Source organism: Saccopteryx bilineata, chromosome 2 (assembly GCF_036850765.1).
Source record: "Saccopteryx bilineata isolate mSacBil1 chromosome 2, mSacBil1_pri_phased_curated, whole genome shotgun sequence".
Classification (NCBI taxonomy): Eukaryota; Metazoa; Chordata; class Mammalia; order Chiroptera; family Emballonuridae; genus Saccopteryx; species Saccopteryx bilineata.
In genome coordinates, this window is record NC_089491.1 from 370,626,174 (window position 1) to 370,649,149 (window position 22,976).

The following is a 22,976-nucleotide window of genomic DNA, read 5'->3' on the forward strand; positions in this document are numbered from 1 at the left end:
TCCTCTCGTCTGTCTACTGCAGTTAACTTCTCCAAGATCATGCCGAGTGTTCCCAGCTCTGAGAAGCCAGCTTGTTACTGGGAGTTAGGGAATAACTTCATCATGTCACTTTCTTGGACCAGGCTGTTGGCAAAGCTGACTGTATTATATAAGCCCCTCTGAGGGCAAGGGCTGGAGAGAGACTATGATATTGAGTCCCTGCCCTTTACCCGTGGTGGTGGTGTGTCAGCCTGGCCGTGTGCTCATGACTGTCTCTGTTTCAGCATGTATTCCACTGATGAGAACCTGATCCTGTCCCCACTCCTGGGCAACGTCTGCTTCTCCAGCTCCCAGTACAGCATCTGCTTCACACTGGGCTCCTTTGCCAAGATCTATGCCGACACGTTTGGTAAGCCTGGGCTGGCAGTGTGTCTCACCAGCTTCTCGAGCATCGTGTGTGCCTTTCCTGCTGAATGGTCAAGAAATTGGCTGCATGCCAGCATCCGCTGTTCGGGGGAGCATTCCATCGACTGTTATTCTCACATTTGGGGCTCTTTTTGGCCCCAGACCCTTAATTCAGGCTAAGCGGTTTCTAAACAATAGAACAATAAAGGTGACTAGGAAGAAAAAGATGGAGAAAGTTCATTTTAGGAATAATACTCTCTCCTAGGAGTGAAACAGATTTTGTCAGAAAGGAATTATGGGTGCTGAGAAAGCCCCTTCAGCTCTCTTCCTCAGGGATGGAATCTCCCTCAGCCATAGCTAGGCAGCTAGAAATTTTGGAGGCCTTCTTTAGAACTCAGCTGGATATGCAGTCAGCACAGATGAGCCTTCGCTGGGATGCCCAGTTGAATGATTTTTGGGTCCCTGGAGCATCAACCAGCTTCTCATCTCGAGACTCCCACGCTACTTTCCACCTCTGTGCCTCCGCAGTTCCTTCAGGTTCCAGTAGGAACCATGTCCTCAGTGTAGTGTGACAAATATGTGCCTTGTTAGAGGGGCCGTTGTCACACTGTCTTTAGAGCCGAGGAGACGGGCTCTGTGAGAGCCCCGGCTTTCTGTTCCCACCAGCCAGCCGTCCTGCCTCGTGCTCAGTGTGGCTACATTTGCTCTCGTGAAGAAAATGGGCAAATAAAACTTGGTCTTTTTTTTTTTCAGATTTTTTTTTTTTTATATAATTTTATTTTATTTATTTATTCATTTTTTAGAAAGGAGAGAGAGAGGGAGAGAAGAGAGAGACAGAGAGAGAGAAGGGGAAGGAGCAGGAAGCATCAACTCCCATATGTGCCTTAACCAGGCAAGCCCAGGGTTTTGAACCGGCAACCTCAGCATTTCCAGGTCGACGCTTTATCCACTGCGCCACCACAGGTCAGGCTTTTTTTTCAGATTTTATTTATTCATTTTTATTAGAGAGAGAGGGAGTGATAGAGAGAGAAAAGGGGGAGGAGCAGGAAGCATCAACTCCCATATGTGCCTTGACCAGGCAAGCCCAGGGTTTTGAACCAGCAACCTCAGCATTTCCAGGTCGACGCTTTATCCACTGCACCACCATAGGTCAGGCCGGTCTTTTTTTTTAATATATGCATACATATTTACCACATCCTCGTTGCACAAAAGTGGAAAATACAGTAAAATTTAGTCAAGAAAGCAAAATTCGGCCACAACCTCTTTATCATAACCATTACAAATATTTTATTATAGTTTTTTCTTTCTGTTTAGTGTTTTATGTAAATGAGATCATATTTTATATACATATATAAGATGTATAATAACAGAATAAATATTCACTCACACAGTATTAGATCATAACAATTTGCCTGTTTTATTAAAATTTATTTATAAAAATTATTTCACATAACTGCTCATTGGTCCACTGGATAGATGTACTATAACTTAACTATTTTCTTATCATTAGATACACATTTTCACCCTGGCCACATAGCTTGGTTTGTTAGAGCATCATCCAGAGGTTGCCAGTTTGATCCCTGGACAGGGCACGTACAGGAACAGATTGATGTCCCTGTTTCTCTCTCTCTCTCTCTCTCTCTCTCTCTCCCCCCATCTCTCCCCCCTTCCCATCTTCTCTCACTAAAATAAATTTTTAAAAATAAAAGATATATATTTTTGTTGCATCCAGGTGATTCTTTTTTTTATTAAAATTTTTTATTTGAGGAAGAGAGAGATAAGAACATCACCTGGTAGTTACATTACTTTAATTGTTCATTGATTGCTTCTCATATGTGCCTTGACCAAGGTGGGAATGGTGTTCAAGCCGAGCCAGGGACCGCTTGCTCAAGCCAGCGACCTTGGGATCATGTTGATCCTGCACTCAACTCAATTAGCCCCATGGTCAAGCCAGCAACATTGAGATTTCGAACTGGGTTTACTGTTCAAACCTCAGTGTTTCCTAGGTCAGTGCTCTATTCACTGTACCATACCAGTCAATCACTTCCAAATGATTCTTTTAAAAAATGGATAGATGCCTGCCTGACCTGTGATGGCACAGTGGATAGAGTGTCTACCTGGAATGTTTAGGTTGCTGGTTTGAAATCTTGGGTTTGCCCCAGTCAAGGCACATGTGAGAAACAACTACTACGAGTTCATGCTTCCCATATCCCCCCCTCGTTTTTTTTCTCTCCTCTCTCTAAAATCAATCAATAAATTTTTTTTTAAAAACTATATAGATGGCCTGACCTGTGGTGGCGCTTTGGATAGAGTGTCAACCTGGAATGCTGAGGTCCCTGGTTTGAAGCCCTGGGCTTGCCTAGTCAAGGAGCATATGGGAGTTGATGCTTCTTGCTCCTCCCTCTTTCTCTTTCACTCTCTCCTCTCTCTAAAATGAATTAAATCTTAAAAAAAAAACTATATATATGGACCATAAGTGAATTCATCTGAACAGGATTCTAATTTATATATTTCTAAATGTATTTTGTGTCAGCACATGAAGCAGAATCTAAGACCTTTTCTATAATTTTTTTTTTTTTTTTTTTTTTTGTATTTTTCTGAAGCTGGAAACGGGGAGAGACAGTCAGACAGACTCCCGCATGCGCCCGACCGGGATCCACCCGGCACGCCCACCAGGGGCGATGCTCTGCCCACCAGGGGGCGATGCTCTGCCCCTCTGGGGTGTCGCTCTGCCACGACCAGAGCCACTCTTAACGCCTGGGGCAGAGGCCAAGGAGCCATCCCCAGCGCCCGGGCCATCTTTGCTCCAGTGGAGCCTTGGCTGCGGGAGGGGAAGAGAGAGACAGAGAGGAAAGGGGGTGGTGGAGAAGCAAATGGGCGCTTCTCCTGTGTGCCCTGGCCGGGAATCGAACCCGGGTCCCCCTCACGCCAGGCCGACGCTCTACCACTGAGCCAACCGGCCAGGGCCTATAATTATTATATATTAACGATTTGATTGCCTGCCTGAGTAGAAGGAAATGGCTAGACCTTGGAAAGAAAGGTGCTGAAATTCCTCAAACCACCTGCGGTACCTGAAAGAATTTTCAACAAAAGTTTGCTGAGGAGCCCTAGCCGGGTGGCTCAGTTAAAGCATTGTCCCGATATACCAAAGTTGCAGGTTTGAGCCTCTGTGAGGACACACACAAGAATCAACCAATGAATGCATAAATAAGTGGAACAACACATTGATGTTTCTCTCTCTGTCTCTCTCTCTCTCTCCTCCCTCCCCCTTCCTCTGTCTAATTGCATGGCTTCTCTTTTAGGTGACATTAACTATCAGGAATTTGCTAAAAGACTCTGGGGTGATATCTACTTCAACCCCAAGACGTAAGTAGAATGTGGGAAATGACACTAGAGGGGTGATCCATTTTCGCAGTAAGTGAGGACAGAAAAAGTTCTGAAGATTAAAACCTACTTTTATCTTAGACTTGAGCTGCCATCTTTCCTCCTCTAAGAGAACTATTTTCACGAGCTCTATAACAGGGTGAGAGAGTGTTTCTTTTGAGGTTTTTACAGCTGAGTGCAGGCATCCATGAGAGTCATAACCATGTGCCATCTCAGTAGTCTGGAAATGTTATATTCTCACACACACCTATCTTCCCCTTGGCCCTGATCAGATTCAGAGCTTAGGGAATACACCCTGGAGGTCAGTGACACTGCCTGCTTTCTCCTGCGTCACCTGTAACTTTTTATCCTCTTCAGGCGAAAGTTCACCAAAAAGGCCCCAACCAGCAGCTCCCAAAGGAGCTTCGTGGAGTTTATCTTGGAGCCCCTTTATAAGATCCTCGCTCAGGTGAGTGTCGGGCCACCTGGTTTAGGTCTGCCCTTCCAAACACAGGTGAACTTGGACTTCGCTCTGCCCCTAAACCTGCTCAGTTTGGTTATTACTAAATAGGAACATGGTTGGTCACCAATCTTCCAGATCTAGAACACTACAGTCCTCAAAGTGCTGTTGAATTTAGAGTAAAGAGGGAAGGTAAAGATAGTAAAGGTACAACCTAAACAAAGTTTGTGCAAGTATTTTGATTATTCAAAGAAATGTGACACTTGGAGAACTAATAAGTTCAGTTACGGGGATTTACCTTACAGATATAATTGTGAAATTCCTCCAATTTTTGTATGTATTTTTTTTGTTACAGCATTATAACAGTAAGGGGGAAAGCAACCTGGAAATAAGTTAAATATTTATTAGTGAGAATCAGATTAAATGAATTATGGTACATCACATAAACTGAAGTATTTTGTGCAGTCGTTAAAAGAATGGCTTGGGCCTGACCAGGCGGTGGCGCAGTGGATAGAGCATCGGACTGGGATGCAGAAGACTCAGGTTCGAGACCCCGAGGTTACCAGCTTCAGCGTGGTTTGAACAAAAATTCACCAGCTTGGACCCAAGGTCGCTGGCTTGAGCAAGGGGTTACTTGGTCTGCTGAAGGCCCACGGTCAAGGCACATATAAGAAAGCAATCAATGAACAACTAAGGTGTCGCAGTGCGCAACAAAAAAAAACCCTAATGATTGATACTTCTCATCTCTCCGTTCCTGTCTGTCTGTCCCTATCTTTCCCTCTCTCTGACTCTCTGTCTCTGTAAAAAAAAAAAAAGAATGGCTTGGGGGTTTTTTTGTTGTTGTGTGTTTTTTTTTATAGAGACAGAGAGAGAGTCAGAGAGAGGGATAGACAGACAGGAACGGAAAGAGATGAGAAGCATCAATCATTAGTTTTTTCATTGCGACACCTTAGTTGTTCATTGATTGCTTTCTCATATGTGCCTTGACCGTGGGGCTACAGCAGACCAAGTATAACCCCTTGCTTGAGCCAGCGACCTTGGGTCCAAGCTGGTGAGCTTTGCTCAAACTAGATGAGCCCGCGCTCAAGCTGGTGACCTCGGGGTTTCGAACCTGGGCCCTCCGCATCCCAGTCCAACACTCTATTCACTGCGCCACCGCCTGGTCAGGCAAGAATGGCTTGGTTTTAATGACTATTCTGACGTACCTGTATGTGATGTTAGATTGAACAGGATGCATCAGATGGTGGTAAGGATGTAGGTAAATATATGGGATGCTCCAAAGAAAACAGCATGATATTATATTTCTATGCATTTGTGCTCTAAAAGGTAGTACTAAAAGTAATAATACAATTTTCATAGAGACTTTTCTCCTAAGACAGTTACAAATATGCAAGTGTTCAATACCTACTGTGCACAGTGAACATACATAATGTGTGTGGTCATTCCAACTTGAAAATAGTGAAACGTAGCAACAAGTCAAAATGACATGATTAAAATATATTAGTGTTAAAAGATACTAAGTGTCTTGTGTCAGGTTGGAATAGATTAATAAAAGAAACCTATAGAATCTGTCTCTGTAGCCTGACCAGGTGGTGGCGCAGTGGCTAGAGCATCGGACTAGGATGCGGAGGACCCAGGTTCGAGACCCCGAGGTCGCCAGCTTGAGCGCGGGCTCATCTGGTTTGAGCAAAGCTCACCAGCTTGACCCAAGATCGCTGGCTTGAGCAAGGGGTTACTCGGTCTGCTGAAGGCCCACGGTCAAGGCACATATGAGAAAGCAATCAACGAACAACTAAGGTGTCGCAATGAAAAACTGATGATTGATGCTTCTCATCTCTCTCCGTTCCTGTCTGTCTATCCTATCTATCCCGCTCTCTGACTCTTTCTCTGTCTCTGTAAAAAAAAAAAAAAAAAAAAAAGGAATCTGTTTCTGTAGACTTTGAGTCTGCTGATTCTGTAGAGACTTTGAGTCTGCTGAGGATGGTTTAGCTTGGCCCTGCCCTGACAGCAGATGGGCTTCAAGGTGATCCTGGAAGTAGGGAAGAGTAAGGGATTGCCTGAGTGGAATCAGATGCTGCTTTTCAGACACCAGAGGGCAGCACTGACAGCAATCCATCTCAGATTGCCTGGTTTATTGGCTGGTGTGGGCATTTAACCAAGCCTGCTTCACCCAGGGCTGGTTTGAGGGGTAGGTACCAAAGGTTTCCTTGTAACTAAATTGTCCTTGCCAAAGCTCTCCCTGTAGACGAGAACCTAGTGCAGTGAGCCTTCGGATTGCCCACTGGCCTTCCCTGGTCCTCCTCCGTAGAACCACAGTGGGGCCATCACTACAGCTAATGCGGTGTCTGGTACCATCACAGGTTGTGGGTGATGTGGACACCAGCCTCCCGAGGACCCTGGATGAGCTTGGCATCCACCTGACCAAGGAGGAGCTGAAATTGAACATCCGCCCCCTGCTCAGGCTGGTCTGCAAAAAGTTCTTTGGTGAATTCACAGGTAACAAAGAGCTCACGCCCACTTGCCATCATTGTAGGTTATGGGGAACTTTTCCTTAACCTACAGTGATGGTCAGAGATCTGAGGCATTTTTAAATAAACTACAGTTTAGGATACAGAGCACCTGGGTTTTTTCCTAGCCGCTTTCCTTAGTGGACGGTACTGAGAATTCTGTCCTGGGAAACAAGCAGTTAAATTTCCATAGTAGGGGTTGCATACAAGTAAAGGAAATGGGGAAGCAAATGCTGAACCTCTCTTTGACCAGAGAGGTTCTGGTGTTTTTGCCCCAGGACAGTCAGGAGGATGGACTTGTGGGTGATGGGAAATAGTGGAGAAAGCACCAGGCTAGGACTTAGGGGACAGGTTGGAGACTCAAATCTCTCTTTCCCCTGAGCTCACCTCTCCCGTATTTTAGTAACATAGAAGGCAGGTGATACAGGAGAATGGGCCTTGGACTGGTTGAGAAAAGACCTGAGTCTTGATCTGGCTCTGGCCCTGGCTCTTCCTTGGGTGACCGTAGGCCAGCCATCCAGTTCTTCTGTGACTCTGATTTCTCATCTGTAAAATAAAGGAGACGAAAAGGTGATGTCTAAGGGTCTCCTCAGCAACTGTTTGATTCCGAGTCTAGTGGGCTCTAGGGATCTGAGTCTCCAGAGTGCATACGTAGTTCTTTCTGGACTCCCCATCAGTCTGACATGGGCGACATCACTAAAGCAAACACTCCTACCCCAGCATGCTAATGGAGGTTCTCTCTTGTATGGCTTACTGGCTGTTAGAAAAACAGGAAAACTGAACAGAAATATATGTGGTGTTTGCCAAAGGGGAAGAGTCAATTCAACAATTGTCCTAAGTAGATTACTAGAAAGAAGAGATGGGGTACTTACTTAGTTTTTTGTAAGTGTTCAGTGAGTGTTTATATTCAATAAAAAGTCATGGATTATTAGAGATATTTGAATATTTTTGTCAGCTGAGTTCCAAGGAACCACTGAGACCTGCTTCTTGTCCTTTCTGGCATCAGCGTGACTTCAGCCTGTTAGCAGCACACTCCCAGGAAACAGTATCACTTCCCCCTAGCTTTTGAGCAGAAAGCCCCCTGACTTTGCTTTCGGACCATTACGAGTGGATGCGTAAGTCACTGCCCACATCCCCCTGTGAGGGTGAAGAGTAATGGTTTTCTCTTCCTCCACAGGCTTTGTGGACATGTGTGTGCAGCATATCCCTTCCCCAAAGGTGGGCGCCAAGCCCAAGATTGAGCACACCTACACTGGCGGTGTGGACTCCGACCTCGGCGAGGCCATGAGTGACTGTGACCCTGATGTAAGGGAATGTGGCTCCCCAGTTCTCTGATTTCTTCTCTCCTGGGTGGGGACGCTGTTTTCTGACCACAGAAGTAATGCCTTCTTCCCCCTTCCTTGCGTACTTCTGACAGACCTGAGTTCAAAGCCTGATGTTACCACTACTAATGGTATGATCTTGGGAACATTGGTCAGTCTTTCCGAGCCTGAGTCTGGGTCTGTGAAATGAGGATAATACGTGTGTGGTCATTATGAGACTTAAATAACATTAAGAAAGTTTTATGGTTCATGCCAGGTAGTTAAGTTTCAATAAATGGCTGCTAATCTGGTCAGACCTAGCTTTTAAAAATTTTCCCAGCCATCCCTTCGGCAGTCTAGTTTCTTGGCATAAACATACATCCAGTTGAGAATTGTTAGTTACGTCTTTGGAGCAAGTTAGTCTTAGAATCTTCCAAGTTAACCGTGCCAGACTGCCATCCTAAACCTGCTTTTCTTCCCTATTGCCCTCATCTCCCCAGGAAAAAGGAAAATCTTTATTTTTTGTCATGCCTTTGATGTCTACTAATTAGTAGAGGGGAGAGTGGGGTTGTAATTTTCCCAGGAGATCGCTACATCTTCCTCTGGGTCTGGGCTGCCTCCTCCTAGAGCTCATGTCGTTGCTTTGAGGGGAAGTGGACTCAGTGGTACTTACCCAGAGAGTGTGTGTGGTTGAGGCTACACTGTGCCCCCTCCAGGGTCCCCTGATGTGCCACACTACAAAGATGTACAGCACAGATGATGGAGTTCAGTTTCACGCCTTTGGCCGGGTGCTGAGCGGCACCATCCATGCGGGGCAGCCTGTGAAGGTGCTGGGGGAGAACTACACCCTAGAGGATGAGGAAGACTCCCAGATATGCACCGTGGGCCGCCTTTGGATCTCCGTGGCCAGGTACTGCAAACCAGAGCCTCTGGGGGCCTGCCTGTCCTCTCTGCTGGGACTGCCCAAGCAGCTGGAAGGGGTGGTCCTCCCTGGAAATACAGTAGCTGCTTGGCTCCCTCCAATAGGGGCTAAGATGGCGCTCCCTCAGCAGCTCTGTTGACTTCTAGTTCTTACAACCCCACAGTGTGATGGCCAAAAGGCAGCTACTGTTGGGATAATGCCAAGAGCCCTGCCTTTGTGTTTGGATGGCTTGTATGATATGAACTTTGTGGCAGCATTTCTGTTTTTACTCATCTTAATCCCCTCTTCCTCTTCTGTGTTCTTAAGTTATAACTGTTCTGTTTCTTCCCAAATAGTTTCTCAACCTCACTGACTATTCTTTGACCAAGAGAGAAGACTTTGCTGGATCCCTTGTAGCATCCCCATCTGCAGAATCAAAGTTAGCTCGGGCCTCTGGGCTTCTTGTTGGCTCCTGGGTGGGGCATGTCAGCCAGGAAGCAGAACTGAGCGGTCCTGCTCCTAACGTGGCTGCTACATCTCGCTGAAGGCCCCTGACCCTCCTTACATCCACCCCATTCACTAGAAGGCAGAAGAAAACTGAAGAGCTAGGACAGCTCCTGTGTGTTCTCTGGTGCTTTTGGCATTTCCTTACATTCTCTGCTTTTGAGAGCAGCTTTTTTACCACCAACACCCAACTGGAATTAGGATTCCTGTCTTGTCCTCTTTTAATTCCTTGCATTTTCTTTTCATGACACTTACCAGGTTGTAACTACATATATGCGTGGTTATGTAATTAATTGTTTATTGTAGTTTTTCGTTGCTAGAAAGTAAGGATCTGTTTGGCTGGCTCCTGTTCCTGCACACAGCAGGCGCTGAGTACATTTTTATGGAATGAGTACTCTGCCCGAGTGTCACTGCTGTTTATTGAATGTTGCTCCAGGTACCACATCGAGGTGAACCGAGTTCCTGCTGGCAACTGGGTTCTGATTGAAGGTGTCGATCAACCAATTGTGAAGACGGCAACCATCACTGAACCCCGAGGCAATGAGGAGGTAGAGTTTCTGAAGAGGCAGCTGAATTGGCTTAAGCTAGAGGGTCACAGGGACCATGGCACATATGAGCAACAGCAGCAGAACTCGCAGGGGACCAACCCAGAGTCCTGGCCACTTCCCGGTTCCAGGGGAACAGTGTAGCCTCAACACGGGCTCAGCCTTCTAGAGCTGACCCTGCTGAGCACCCTGCTCAAGTGCTAGGAATTAAGAGGAGTGCCTTTTATTCTTTACCTTCTCTGTTTGTTCTGCCAGAATACACGGAAACAAATGGCCCTTCACTTTGCCTCTAAGTAGCTCCCATGGCTCCCAGTTGGAGAAGAGTCAGCTCCTAAGTAGGTCCTCAGCTTCTCCTACCTGCGCACCTTCTGTGCCAAGTGTCCTCACTCTTCTGCATTTTGGATCTCAGGCTCAGATTTTCCGGCCCTTGAAGTTCAACACCACCTCTGTTATCAAGATTGCTGTGGAGCCAGTCAACCCCTCTGAGCTGCCCAAGATGCTGGACGGTCTGCGCAAGGTCAACAAGAGCTATCCTTCCCTCACCACCAAGGTAGGCCGAGGCCCGCAGCAGCTGCCGCCTCCTACTTGCCCCGCTACGTGCTGCTTCGTATCCCCCAGGCATCTCTGAGCTGTTGCTGCCAACAGCCTGTATCAAGACTTAATCCCTGTCACTGTCATTTAGGGCAGGACAAGACACACGTTTGCGGGGAGGGGCACACACATTTGTGTGCATCTTTCACAAGTGTCTGTATAAGAAAAAGGTGTCCCTTGGAGAGTACACCTTGAATTAGTTTTCCAGAAAATATAGAGGGAAAAGTGAGTCACTCTGACCCTTCTGCACAGTTGAGCCTGCCAACATACCTTCCTGAGCAGCTGGCCAGGACTCGAAGGTCAGCTTATGTCCACAGACATAGGGCAGGGTTTTTTCCCTAAATGGCTGAGATGGGAATAAAATTGGTGACCTCACACAAGTAGCACTGTGCTGAGTGATCCGGATATCTTGACAACTGACTCATAGGTCATTGCTCCCCACTGATCCTTCTCGAAGAGTCTGGAACCGATGATGAGCAGCATCTGTGTGTGATAGTGGATTCTGTTACAGGCACAAGAGAGTCCAGGCGTTGACCACCAGGGCTCTTGTGTTTCAGGTGGAAGAGTCTGGCGAGCATGTGATTCTGGGGACTGGGGAGCTCTACCTGGACTGTGTGATGCATGATTTGCGGAAGATGTACTCGGAGATAGACATCAAGGTAAAGTACAGCCCCTTTCTTGAGTGCCTGCCTGGCCAGGGGCGTGGCTCACAGCTCCAGACTGATTCCACAGGCAGCTAAATCGTAGATTCCCCTGGAAGGCCCAAGGGTATAGGGATGCCTACTAGAGCTCTGTTTCAGAAAAGCATGATCTGTTGCTCCCTAAATGGGAAAGCACTTGAGATCTGGTTTGTCCCCTTCTGCAGGGTTATTCTCAGTGTCATATATTTAAAGTCAAGGCTCCCAAGACAAAGTTATTCTTGGTCATTTGTTTAAAAAAAAAAAAGTTTGACAACTAACCCATGTGTACTGATTGGATCAGAGTGAATGGTTTCAAGGAGAGTGGGGCCTGGCACTCCTGGAGTCACTGTCAAGTCTTGACATAGCCTCTCAATTAAACTGCCCATGGCCTCGGTCTTCCAGTTGAGACACACATTTCCTTCAAGGCCCTATGGTGGGAGGAATGAATACTCTCAAATACCCCCTTAGACTCTTCTACTGATGTGCCCAGGACTGGACTGTAGGAGTGCTGGGCTTCCTGGGTGCGGGCCACATGGAAGCTTCAGGGAGGCGCTGTGCTACCCAGACATCACGGGTTGAGAATGGAATGGGTACTACCCAGAAAATCTTTTGTTACCTGCTCCAACAAACCTGCAGGATCTGTTCAGTGAATGGTAGTGGGACGGCTAAACGGATATTGAATGATACCTATGGGGACTCTAATCTAGATCTAAATTTGATCCCCATGTACCTTTGGCCCCAGGACATAAATGCTGCACTACAGTGTTTTCTCTGGCTTCTTAGTGATGGTGACTTTTAGCCTGCTATTGCATTCGTCATGGATGCTGGTTAAGATGGGGGTTTCTCACAGAGGTAGTGTCAGGAGGCCCTCGGAATTCCCTATGGCAGAAGGTTGTCCTTCGAACAAAATGAGATCTTGCCTAATAATTTATCTTGTTTCCCAGGTGGCTGACCCAGTTGTTACCTTTTGTGAAACAGTGGTAGAAACATCCTCCCTCAAGTGCTTTGCTGAAACACCTAATAAGAAGTAAGCTGGGGGTTACACTCTCCCCTCCCCACCAGTCTCCACCACAATTACAAACACTGTGTAAATAGAGACCCTAAAAGCTTGGGATGGGGTGCCTAGGATACTTGAATTTTGCCCAGGCCTCTGATCCATTATGCTTCTGGACATGATCCTATGAAATCCTTTGCCATACGACTTCCTATGCAAGGATGACTTGCAGTTGTCACTTCTCCTTTCTGTATAATATGACCATCTTAAAATGTTGCCCCAAACCTTACTTTTTAAAAGAGTGGTAGATTCTTTTTATTTATTTATTTTTTTTTTTCATTTTTTCTGAAGCTGGAAACGGGGAGAGACAGTCAGACAGACTCTCGCATGCGCCTGACCGGGATCCACCCGGCACGCCCACCAGGGGCGACGCTCTGCCCACCAGGGGGCGATGCTCTGCCCATCCTGGGCGTCGCCATGTTGCGACCAGAGCCACTCTAGCGCCTGAGGTAGAGGCCACAGAGCCATCCCCAGCGCCCAGGCCATCTCCGCTCCAATGGAGCCTTGGCTGCGGGAGGGGAAGAGAGAGACAGAGAGGAAGGCGCGGCAGAGGGGTGGAGAAGCAAATGGGCGCTTCTCCTGTGTGCCCTGGCCGGGAATCGAACCCGGGTCCTCCGCACGCTAGGCCGACGCTCTACCGCTGAGCCAACCGGCCAGGGCTCTTTTTATTTTTTTATTGTTTTTTTTTATTTTACATTTTTCCAAAGTGAGACGCAGGGGGTGGGGGGGAAGCGGCAGAAAGACAGACTCTCGCCTGCACCTGACCAGGATCCACCTGGCATGCCCACCAAGGGGTGATGCTCGACCCATCTGGGGCGCTGCTCCGCTGCAACTGGAGCCATTCTAGTGCCTGAGGCCGAGGCCATGGAGCCATCCTCAGCGCCAGGGCCAACTTTACTCCAGTGGAGCCTTGGCTTCAGGAGGGGAAGAGAGAGACAGAGAAGAAGGAGAGGGGGAAGGGTGGAGAAGCAGATGGGCACTTCTCCTGTGTGCCCTGGCCGGGAATCAAACCCAGGACTTTCACATGCTGGGCCAATGCTCTACCGCTGAGCCAACAGACCAGGGCCGAGTGGTAGATTTTTAAATTTTTTTTTTTTTTACTTTTATTAATTTTTAGAGAGGAGAGAGAATGAAGGGGGGGGAGGAGCAGGAAGCATCAACTCCCATATGTGCCCTGACCAGGCAAGCCCAGGGTTTTGAACTGGCAACCTCAGCATTCCAGGTTGACGCTTTATCCACTGCGCCACCACAGGTCAGGCCCGAGTGGTAGATTTTACAGAAGCCTGACCAGGCGGTGGCACAGTGGATAAAGTGTTAGCCTGAGACGCATAGGACCCAGGTTGGGCTCATCTTTGGGATCCGGCAGGAGAAGCAGCTTGGCACACATGGTCATCCCATGTCCTGGGCTAGCTTCCTCTTTCTTTCCCTCCTTATCCTGTTGCTACCATTTAGTACCATTTAGTCCTTTGAAACCCCGAGGTCGCCAGCTTGAGCACGGGGTCACTGGCTTGAGCATAGGATCATAGACATGACCCCATGATCACTGGCTTGAGCAAGAGGTCACTGGCTTGCCTGGAGCCCCCCCCCCCCCAGTCAAGGCACATATGAGAAAGCAATTAATGAACAACTAAGGTGCCACACGAAGAATTGATGCTTCTCATCTCTCTCCCTTCCTGTCTGTCCCTGTCTCTTTCTCTTTCTCTTTCTCTCTCCTGCCCCCTCCTTCTCTCTATGCCTCTCTCTCTCTCCCTCCTTCTCCCTCTCTCCCTCCCACTAAAAAATAAAAAAATAAATAAGACAGAAGATAAGCCCTTTTGACTACTCTGCTTCTGTAGCTTTCACTGATGTCATTGCTTTAGCTGTTCCCTTTGTCATGCTTTCTTAAGAATGGCCCTTCTCCTAGTTCTGCTCACCCACCTCATTACTCGTTTCTTTCTAACTAGGAACAAGATCACCATGATTGCTGAGCCTCTTGAGAAGGGCCTTGCTGAAGACATCGAGAACGAGGTGGTCCAGATCACATGGAACAGGTAGGAACACAACGAAATGCCAGAGCTAAAGGGAGATGGGGCAGGGTGCCGTAGCTTTCCTGCGGCGTCTGTAATACCACACATCTGCTGGGAAGTAATTCTCCCGCTTTGCTATCGTCCTGGGCACAGTGTGGGTGGGCTATGGTGATTGTCTCCAGAAAGGCAGGATCCGTTGCCCCAGAAGCCTGCAATCACAGAGCTGGCTAAGCTCTCTATTATCTCCTCCTTCCCCAGGAAGAAGCTGGGTGAGTTCTTCCAGACCAAGTACGATTGGGATCTGCTGGCTGCCCGTTCCATCTGGGCTTTTGGCCCTGATGCCACCGGCCCCAACATCCTGGTGGATGATACCCTGCCCTCTGAGGTACAGCACTGATGGGAGCCATGTAGCAGTCTCTTAGCTCAAGTGGAAGAACCTACAAAGTGTTCTTTTATTTTCCTGAAAGTATTTTGTGTCTTCTGTTGAAGGAAAATATCCTCTTCTCCTCCCTCTAAACTCTGGCTGTTGCCAGGGTCACTACTAAAGGATCTGTGTGTTCCATGCAGGTGGACAAGGCTCTTCTCGGCTCAGTGAAGGACAGCATTGTTCAAGGTTTCCAGTGGGGAACCAGGGAAGGACCCCTCTGTGATGAGTGTAAGTCCACCAGTTTCTCTGCCTCCCTTACTTTAGCCCTCTAGGTCTAAGGGCCCAGGTGGAGGAGATGGGGTGGGCTCATCTTTGGGACCCGGCAGGAGAAGCAGCTTGGCACACATGGCCACCCATGTCCTGGGATAGCTTCCTCTTTCTCTCCCTCCTTATCCTGTTGCTACCATTTAGTACATCCTAGAAATGAGGTCATTTCTAGATTGATATTTGTTCCTCGTTCCTGAAAAGGAATTTGTGTGAGGAGACGTATCAAGAAGAGGATGAGTTTGGCGTGGTTTATAGACCAGGATTGGGCTTAATAGGAGCAAATATGCAATTCATAGAACTTATTCTACATCCAAAAATAATTAAATGTCTGCAAAAAAAAAGCACATAAACTTCTAGGGAAGCTTTATGATGTCCGAGCTTGGCCTGAATCAAACACCATGAACATAAGCCTAACTGCCGACCTCTTTGCTACAAGCCTTGCACATCCTATCAGAATGCCCACCTGCAGGGCCATTTTTGTACCTTATCTTTTGTGGGCCCTTAATTAGCACCAGAACCACTCCTTAATCAGCTGCCTCATCTTCTTTTCAGTGATCCGAAACGTCAAGTTTAAGATCCTAGATGCAGTGGTTGCCCAGGAGCCCCTGCACCGAGGCGGGGGCCAGATCATCCCCACGGCCCGGAGAGTCGTCTATTCTGCCTTCCTCATGGTGAGCGAGGGGGCCTGTGCTGCTCCAGGGCATTCCGTCCCTAGCCATCCCCCAGCTAAGGAACCTGTTCTTGTTGCTCTGTTGCAGGCCACGCCTCGCCTGATGGAACCGTACTACTTTGTAGAGGTCCAGGCGCCTGCAGATTGTGTCTCTGCTGTTTATACTGTCCTGGCCAGGCGCAGGTGAGCAGCTCCAGGCACGTCGGGAGGGTGCAGAGAGAAAGAGCAGAGCAGGAAGTCGCTTGGCTACCATGAAGGGATCAGCCTCCCCACCCTCTCCACTCCTGAAACCTAATGAGCTGATTTTTTAGAAGGAAATAAGAACAGGAATGAGGAAATCCCCAGCTTTCCTGCAGATTAAAATTTGAGATTCCTTATTAGGCACTCCGCTCAGAGAGTTCCTAGGGAAAGTATTGCAATGTGTCAGTGGTGGCAATGTCTATGAAACCTTGTCCATCGGTGTTCCCATTCTGGCCCAGAGGTTGCTGCCCCTTTAACTGCCACAGGGATTTACAGTGAGAGCCCAGCCTTGAGTATCCTATTCACAGTTCTTGTTTCTTTGATGGTAATTCTGGTCTGGACTGTATTTGGGGGCAGATTGCTTTTTTGCTTTTGACCTCAGGGACTCAGCCTTTGTTGTTCCGTCTCAGGGGGCACGTAACTCAAGACGCGCCCATCCCAGGCTCCCCTCTATACACCATCAAAGCTTTCATCCCGGCGATCGACTCCTTTGGCTTTGAGACTGATCTGCGGACTCACACGCAGGGGCAGGCCTTTTCCTTGTCTGTCTTTCACCATTGGCAGGTGAGAAAATGATGTGGGCTGGCTGAGTTGGCCTCCCACCAGTACAAGGCCAATCCCTTCTGAACTGTTCCCCTTCTAAGTCCTGACTGGAATTTTCCAACCTTTTCGGGAGGAGGCCCGCGTCCAGGCCCAAATGCACTGGAGGTCCGCCTGGACCTTCTGAAAGCCGTTTACCTTTCAGATTGTTCCTGGTGACCCTCTGGATAAGAGCATTGTCATCCGCCCCTTGGAACCACAGCCAGCTCCTCATCTGGCCCGGGAATTCATGATCAAAACCCGTCGCAGGAAGGTGTGTGTCCCCCAGACCCGTTGCTGCCCCCCAGCCCCAAGGGGTTTCAGCAGTTTTACCTCTCTTCCTTCTTCCTTTTGGACCCTTCTTTCAAAGACTCAGAGCATTTTACTGTACAATGTAAAGAGATACAATCTGTATGGACCTCAGGTAGCCAGACCTGGGGCCCCCTCTGTCTGGGAAAGGGGGGTCTGCTTCCCAGTGACAATGCCCTAAATACAGGCTCCTGAACCAGTTTGGCTGACATTTTACCCCTTACCAGCCCCCCAGTCAGCCACAGGTCAGGTGGCCCCAGGTCATTCAGTCAACACACAGGACTCATTCTTGCATTTGCCCACCCTCTGTAGGGCCTGAGTGAAGACGTGAGCATCAGCAAGTTCTTCGATGATCCTATGTTGCTGGAGCTTGCCAAGCAGGATGTTGTGCTCAATTACCCCATGTGAGAGCCAAGACTCCTTGCAGCTCCTGCTCCCTGCAGTGGGTTGCATCCTGGACTGGAAGCTGGGAACTGTTGTGACTTGGACTCCCTGTTGTCAGAGTCTGGGAGCTGCTGTGGCCATCTGGAAGAACTCAAGAGCCTCCAACCCAGAACCCATTGAGGGAGGCACATTCGGTCCCCTGGTTTTTTCTGTGGCCTCTGCCTGGCGCTCCATTCCCAGGGAACAAAGAGGATCTTGGGCTCAGGGAAGAGAAAGGGATGAAAGTGTTTAACCCCAAGGGGCCCTGTCCTCAGAATTTACATGGAATTTTTTTTACAAGTTTGACCTTCGACATGCTTTATAAATGAACAGAACATTCTGACCTCTGTCTTTCTCTGTTCCTTTCATCCCCACCCCTCCAGCCTTTCCTCCAGCACAGTCTAGTCCTGGCACTTGGGTTCTAAATATATGTCGTCTCCCATGAGGTTTCCCTGCCTCTGCTCCCAGCTGCAGCCTTCTTCCTGCCTCCATCCCCAGGGAAGCAGCCTGTGGTGGGAGGAGCGCCTGCCTCTTCATTCAGTGTTCCCATGAGCATGGTGGCCCATTGCCCGTCCCCACCCCCCCACTCCCGCTCCTGGCATCCCGTCCTCTACCGTGCTTCTCTAGGTGGGACCTGAGCTGGCTTGGCAGTTTTTGTGTTTCTGGGGTCGGAGGTCTACTGCACCTCCCTTTCAGTCCCCTGTGAGTCTCTATTATCTTGGAGTTGGGGGAAAACTCTCTGGTTTCCAACCCTTTGCTCCAAGTCCCCCCACCAGCCATGACCAATCCCTTACTCTGCTCTTCCCCAGGTAAAGAAGAGACTGTCAATTTTCCACAAAACTCCTTTATTAGGAACATACCAGGGATCGACGTGAGAGGGTCTGACTGCCCTGGACGATAGGAACCTACTTCTCCCCTGTGTCCTGTGCCGTTCTCTGGACGTAGTCTCTGTACATCGTGTACACTGTACCTGTGATGGAGAAGGAAAAGTGCCTCATGGCATTGAAAGCTTCACCCACCCTCTGACTCTCCCAGGCGTCCCAGAGAGGAGTAACTGCCGCACCCACGGGGTCTGACCGCAGCCGGTGCCCTGGAGTCCAGCTTACTGCTCATCTTCCTGCCCTAGGGCTCAACAGCTGCTACAAGCACCTGACCACCCAGTCAGGAAACAACCCCTTTGACAGTTCACAAAGCATTTCAAGTGCATTTCTACCTGAGAAACCTCACAGCAACCTGTGAGGAAGGCAAGCCAGGGGTGGCTATTTCATTACACATGAAGAAAACAAGGGTCAGAGAAAGGCATTTGTCCACTGTTCCATGCTAGTAAGTAGCTGTCTGCCTTTTGATCCAGAGAGGAAGAGTCAGCCTATGGTCTGTTGCATCGTTTTCCTCACCTCTAGGACAAACTGTCATAAAACAGACACGCTGTCCCCAGGCCAGGGACAGGAGATTATTTGAGGAAACCCAGATGTCTCAGTATGGAGCCTTGGTATAGAGAACAGGGACTGAAATCATGGTCCCTTAACTGTCGGCTCTCATTCTCCTGTGACCCCCACTCACCTAGCATGATTGCACCCACAGCGCAGGCGTGTGCTGCCACTCGGGTGTGAATCAGATGTATGGACATCTTGGTGGGACCACGAGCCTTCAGCCGGTAAATCCTGTATGCTGCCACCACTAGGCAGCCTCCTAAGCCTGCAGTCAGAGAACATGCCCCCTGGGCCTCATCCACGAGGCACATCACCCGATAAGAGATACACCTCACTGGGCAGACCCGCATCTGGATGAACAACTTCGTTGGTGCATCTTCACAGAGTAGGGGCTTATTAGACTACTGACTTGTTTCCTGTGGGTGGCATTTTCAAAGTGGCTGCCTCCCTCCAGTGACTCACCTCCCCCATTGACAAATAGCTCATCTTCATAACTCCGCTACCCCCATTAGCTCTGCTCTGGGCCCTTCTCCAACCACCTTTGGCTCCCACATCCTGGTATAGCTGTGTTTGTACTTTCCCAGGGCCTTAAGGAAGAAAGCCCTGGGGGACCCCAAACTTCTCCTTCCCCTCCTGACATTGGTGTTGGTGCCCCATGGTTCCCTATATCCCATGCACTCAGTTGGCCACCACCTCCACCCATCCCGACTCCCTTATTTCATTGTAAGGGGATATCCCTTTATCCCTTGGCACCTCTGCTATTGGTCCATTCCTCTTCTAGCTGTTGATTGTTCAGTGAATAGGACCACTTGAGTTCTCTGCTTCATGCTTTGGAAGTAGTAGGAGAGACGTTCTCTAAGAGAAGCCCCTCCTCTCCCCCATTCCTTTTCCCACTCACCTATAGGCACCAGTGGAGACTCCCTGGTCTTCCTCAAGAACTTCTTAGACACGCCGTCTTCACCTTCGGGTGGCACCCACCAGCCTTTGTTAGCAGACATGATCCTGCCCCCAGATGTTAACAGCTGGGGCTTCTAGGCTTCAGCCCAGTCCTAAAAGGAGAACCCACAACCAGAACTCCAATGCTCTTCAGTTTGGGATGGAAAGGAGAAAGTTGCCCGCTGAGACCCTCTCTCACCATGCCCTACACAGTCCCCACTGAAGAAGTCCCAGGTGCCCTGTCTCAGATGACTGGACCACTAGCACCATTTCTCCATCTCCTTCACATCTGCGTCTTCCCCAGCTTGTTCTGACTTCACTGTTTTCTCTGCTTCCCCCTCCCCCCGTCTGCATCTCCATCAGTGTCATACTTGGGCCAAGAAAAGCAGCTGGATAAATCCACAGATGAGGGTGGGAGGAAAAGTTCTTGAGCCTTGGGACCCCACCACTGGCCTTGAGTTTGTGACATTTACTCCTGAAGGAGCTACAGAGCAGGACCTGGCCCCAGGGACCAGAGCCACAGCATGGTTACCCAATTATCAGAGCCAAAGATTAAAATATAGTAATTGGACATGGATCTGTATATACTTTAGCATAGATTTCAGACACAACAGATTCTGGTCCCTGAGCTGCTCCCATTTCCAAGGCCATCTCTTGCTAGGTTCTTTGCAAATACCAGCCCCTGCCTCCATCCTTGGGCTGGTAACCCCTATCGTTCTACTTGCTAACCCCTGTCAATGTCTGCTCTGATCACAAACTGACGGAGTTCCAGACCTGGTCCTTAAACCAGGGGTTCTGCCTGTGGCCCACCTTCTAAGCCTAACCATGAAACAAATTCCCTGCTTACAGCAACTTCTATACCTAGTTGCCCCTCCTTTCCTGGAGGAGCAAGAACTGTTGGCCCCACGGGTCCTCGGTGTGCTGGTGCTTACCGCAGGAGATGGCCCGAAAGTAGACTGCGAGCAGCCAGGCCAGGGCTCAGCGTCTGTTTTGAACTGGCCAACAGCTGATGATGAAGCTGCCACTATGAGCTCAGAGAAGCAGTGGCGGCTTTATGGAGACTTTGAAGTCAGGAATGGAGAGGGGAGGAGATAAGACAGGGCATCAGTCTTAACCCCCCTGAATCTCCATCTGCTGAATTTCAGGCTGAGCTCCAGGCACTGGAGAGTAATGAAAGAACAAATGGAAAGGAGCTCTTAACTAGACCTAATCTTTTAATTTCCATGGACATCAGTGACTGGGTCAGAGATGGACTTGTTATGGATAACTGAAATGGGAATATAGAGGCAGGGTGCATAGAGATCCTGGGTTCTCCCCTGAACTGTACTGTCTCAAATATTCTTATGAACAATTGTGGGATGTAAATAAAATGCTCCAATTGTGGGAGGCAGGCTCTCTGGTGCTGGCCTTGATACCTTCAAGGATGCTTTCTAGACCAAAGAGATTTGTTCAAGAGATGAAATAAATGGGACTTCCCTCATATCACCAGAGCTTTTTATACAGCTGGGAGTGGGGGCGGTGATGCTAAGTCAGGTTATAGAGATGACAATGACAGGCATTAGTGCCTATTCTGTTCTAGGTATTTACATTTCTTTTTTTAAGATTTTATTTTTATTCATTTCAGAGAGAGGAAAGAGAGAGAGAAGGGGGGAGGAGCAGAAAGCATCAATTCCCGTATGTGCCTTGACCAAGCAAGCCTGGGGTTTTGAACCAGCAACCTTAGTGTTTCAGGTCAACACTTTATCCAATGAGCCACTACAGGTCAGGCAGTATTTGCATTTCAAACCTCTCAACAATTCTATATGTCTGTATTGTTTATAGACAAGGGAACTGAGATTCTAAGAAGCTAAATGATTTGTCCAAGGATACACAACTAGTAAATGACAGTGTTGTGATCTGAACCCAGGTGTGGCTAACTCCAAAGTATGTAAACTAGGAGGCTGGCCAAACTGAAATCCTTTTGGGATTGATACTGAAGTTTAGGAATGCTAATTGATCATGCCATCCTTGATTAGGAAAAGTATCTGCTTTTCTGGCTAAGCAAATAGAGAAAAGATAGGGAAGCGCTCTAGGAAGTCCGACTCCATCCCAGGCCTTCGTTCCTTCCCTAGATCACTCTAAGCCCTATGTGTCTGTCCTACAGGGGCTTTTCAGCACTGGAAATTTGTCCAGCAGCTGATGTCTCTCTTTTCTCTCCCCAGCACTCACTGCTCTAGGAAGAGACCCAAGGTCACAGAAAGTCCCCAGGGCCTTCACATATCCCCAGCGTTCATGGGAAATCTCCTCTCAGTCATTCACACACACGCCCATGCTGCCTCTCCTGGTCCCAACAGTGGCGTGAATTCTCAAGAGATGGATGGTCTAGTCCAGAGGTGGGAGGTGGAAATGTCTGGAGACAGCAAGAATCAAAATCAACTTCAAGGCCTTTGCCCTGACCAGATAGCTCAGTTGGTTAGAGCATTGTTCTGTATGCAAAGGTTGTAGGTTTGATCCCCAAAGTATTGTATATGCAGGAATAGATCGATGTTTCTGTTTCTCTCCTTCTCTCTTTCTAAAATTAATAAAGAAATTAGCCTAACCAGTAGTAGTGCAGTGGAGTGTCAGCCTGGGACTCTGAGGTCCCAGGTTTGAAACCCCGAAGTTGCAGGCTTCAGCATGGGTTCATCCGGCTTGAGCACAGGCTTGCCAGCTTGAGTGTAGGGTTCCAGCTTGAGCATGAGATCATCAACATGATCCCAGCTTCACTGGCTGGAGCCTAAGGTTACTGGCTTGAAGCCCAAGGTCGCTGGCTTGAAGCCCGAGGTTGCTGGCTTGAGCAAGGGGTTACAGGCTGAGCTTGAGTCTCCTGGTTTAGGTACATATGAGAAGCAATCAATAAACAATTAAAGTAATGGAACTATGAGTTGATGCTTCTCGTCTTTACCCCTTCCTGTCTCTCTCAAAAAATAGAGTGGGGGGGTCTTAAAAAAATAAGTAAAATTAATTAAATAGGCCTGACCTGTGGTGGCGCAGTGGATAAAAGCATCGACCTGGAAGTGCTGAGGTCGCCGGTTCAAAACCCTGGGCTTGCCTGGTCAAAGCACATATGGGAGTTGATGTTTCCAGCTCCTCCCCCTCTTCTCTCTCTCTGTCTCTCCTCTCTGTGTCTTCCTCTCCTCTCTAAAATGAATAAATTGGCCCTGGCCGGTTGGCTCAGTGGTAGAGCATCAGCCTGGCGTGCAGAAGTCCCGGGTTCGATTCCCGGCCAGGGCACACAGGAGAAGCACCCATCTGCTTCTCCACCCCTCCCCCTCTCCTTCCTCTCTGTCTCTCTCTTCCCCTCCCGCAGCCCAGGCTCCATTGGAGCAAAAGATGGCCCAGGCGCTGGGGATGGCTCCTTGGCCTCCGCCCCAGGTGCTA

General features: G+C 48.6%; 2 protein-coding genes across 3 annotated transcripts in view; one reads left to right on the plus strand and one right to left on the minus strand.

The window, feature by feature from the left end:
* The window catches only part of EFTUD2 (elongation factor Tu GTP binding domain containing 2), a 46,497-nt gene extending 28,943 nt beyond the window's left edge, over positions 1-17,554 (plus strand). Inside the window, exons 11-28 of the mRNA XM_066263429.1 lie at positions 264-388; positions 3,687-3,750; positions 4,126-4,216; positions 6,568-6,703; positions 7,892-8,019; positions 8,732-8,925; positions 9,857-9,968; positions 10,375-10,515; positions 11,114-11,215; positions 12,181-12,263; positions 14,234-14,320; positions 14,555-14,681; positions 14,864-14,951; positions 15,543-15,661; positions 15,749-15,843; positions 16,311-16,464; positions 16,646-16,753; positions 17,101-17,554. Coding sequence (XP_066119526.1) covers positions 264-388; positions 3,687-3,750; positions 4,126-4,216; positions 6,568-6,703; positions 7,892-8,019; positions 8,732-8,925; positions 9,857-9,968; positions 10,375-10,515; positions 11,114-11,215; positions 12,181-12,263; positions 14,234-14,320; positions 14,555-14,681; positions 14,864-14,951; positions 15,543-15,661; positions 15,749-15,843; positions 16,311-16,464; positions 16,646-16,753; positions 17,101-17,196 — 2,050 coding nt within the window. The 3' untranslated portion in view covers positions 17,197-17,554. The remainder of the gene's footprint in view (positions 1-263; positions 389-3,686; positions 3,751-4,125; positions 4,217-6,567; positions 6,704-7,891; positions 8,020-8,731; positions 8,926-9,856; positions 9,969-10,374; positions 10,516-11,113; positions 11,216-12,180; positions 12,264-14,233; positions 14,321-14,554; positions 14,682-14,863; positions 14,952-15,542; positions 15,662-15,748; positions 15,844-16,310; positions 16,465-16,645; positions 16,754-17,100) is intronic.
* Positions 17,555-18,049: 495 nt separating this feature from the next.
* Positions 18,050-20,588, minus strand: HIGD1B (HIG1 hypoxia inducible domain family member 1B). Of its 2 annotated transcripts, none has more exons than XM_066255388.1 (4): positions 20,510-20,588; positions 19,540-19,690; positions 18,772-18,906; positions 18,050-18,181 (listed from the first exon to the last, which is right to left on the minus strand). In XM_066255388.1, exons 2-4 carry the CDS (start codon positions 19,637-19,639, stop codon positions 18,117-18,119), a joined length of 300 nt encoding a protein of 99 aa, XP_066111485.1. In that variant the 5' UTR covers positions 19,640-19,690; positions 20,510-20,588; the 3' UTR covers positions 18,050-18,116. The 2 variants fall into 2 exon arrangements, with proteins under 2 accessions (XP_066111485.1, XP_066111484.1); XM_066255387.1 differs by lacking the exon at positions 20,510-20,588 and adding an exon at positions 19,777-19,904.
* Positions 20,589-22,976: the final 2,388 nt, after the last annotated feature.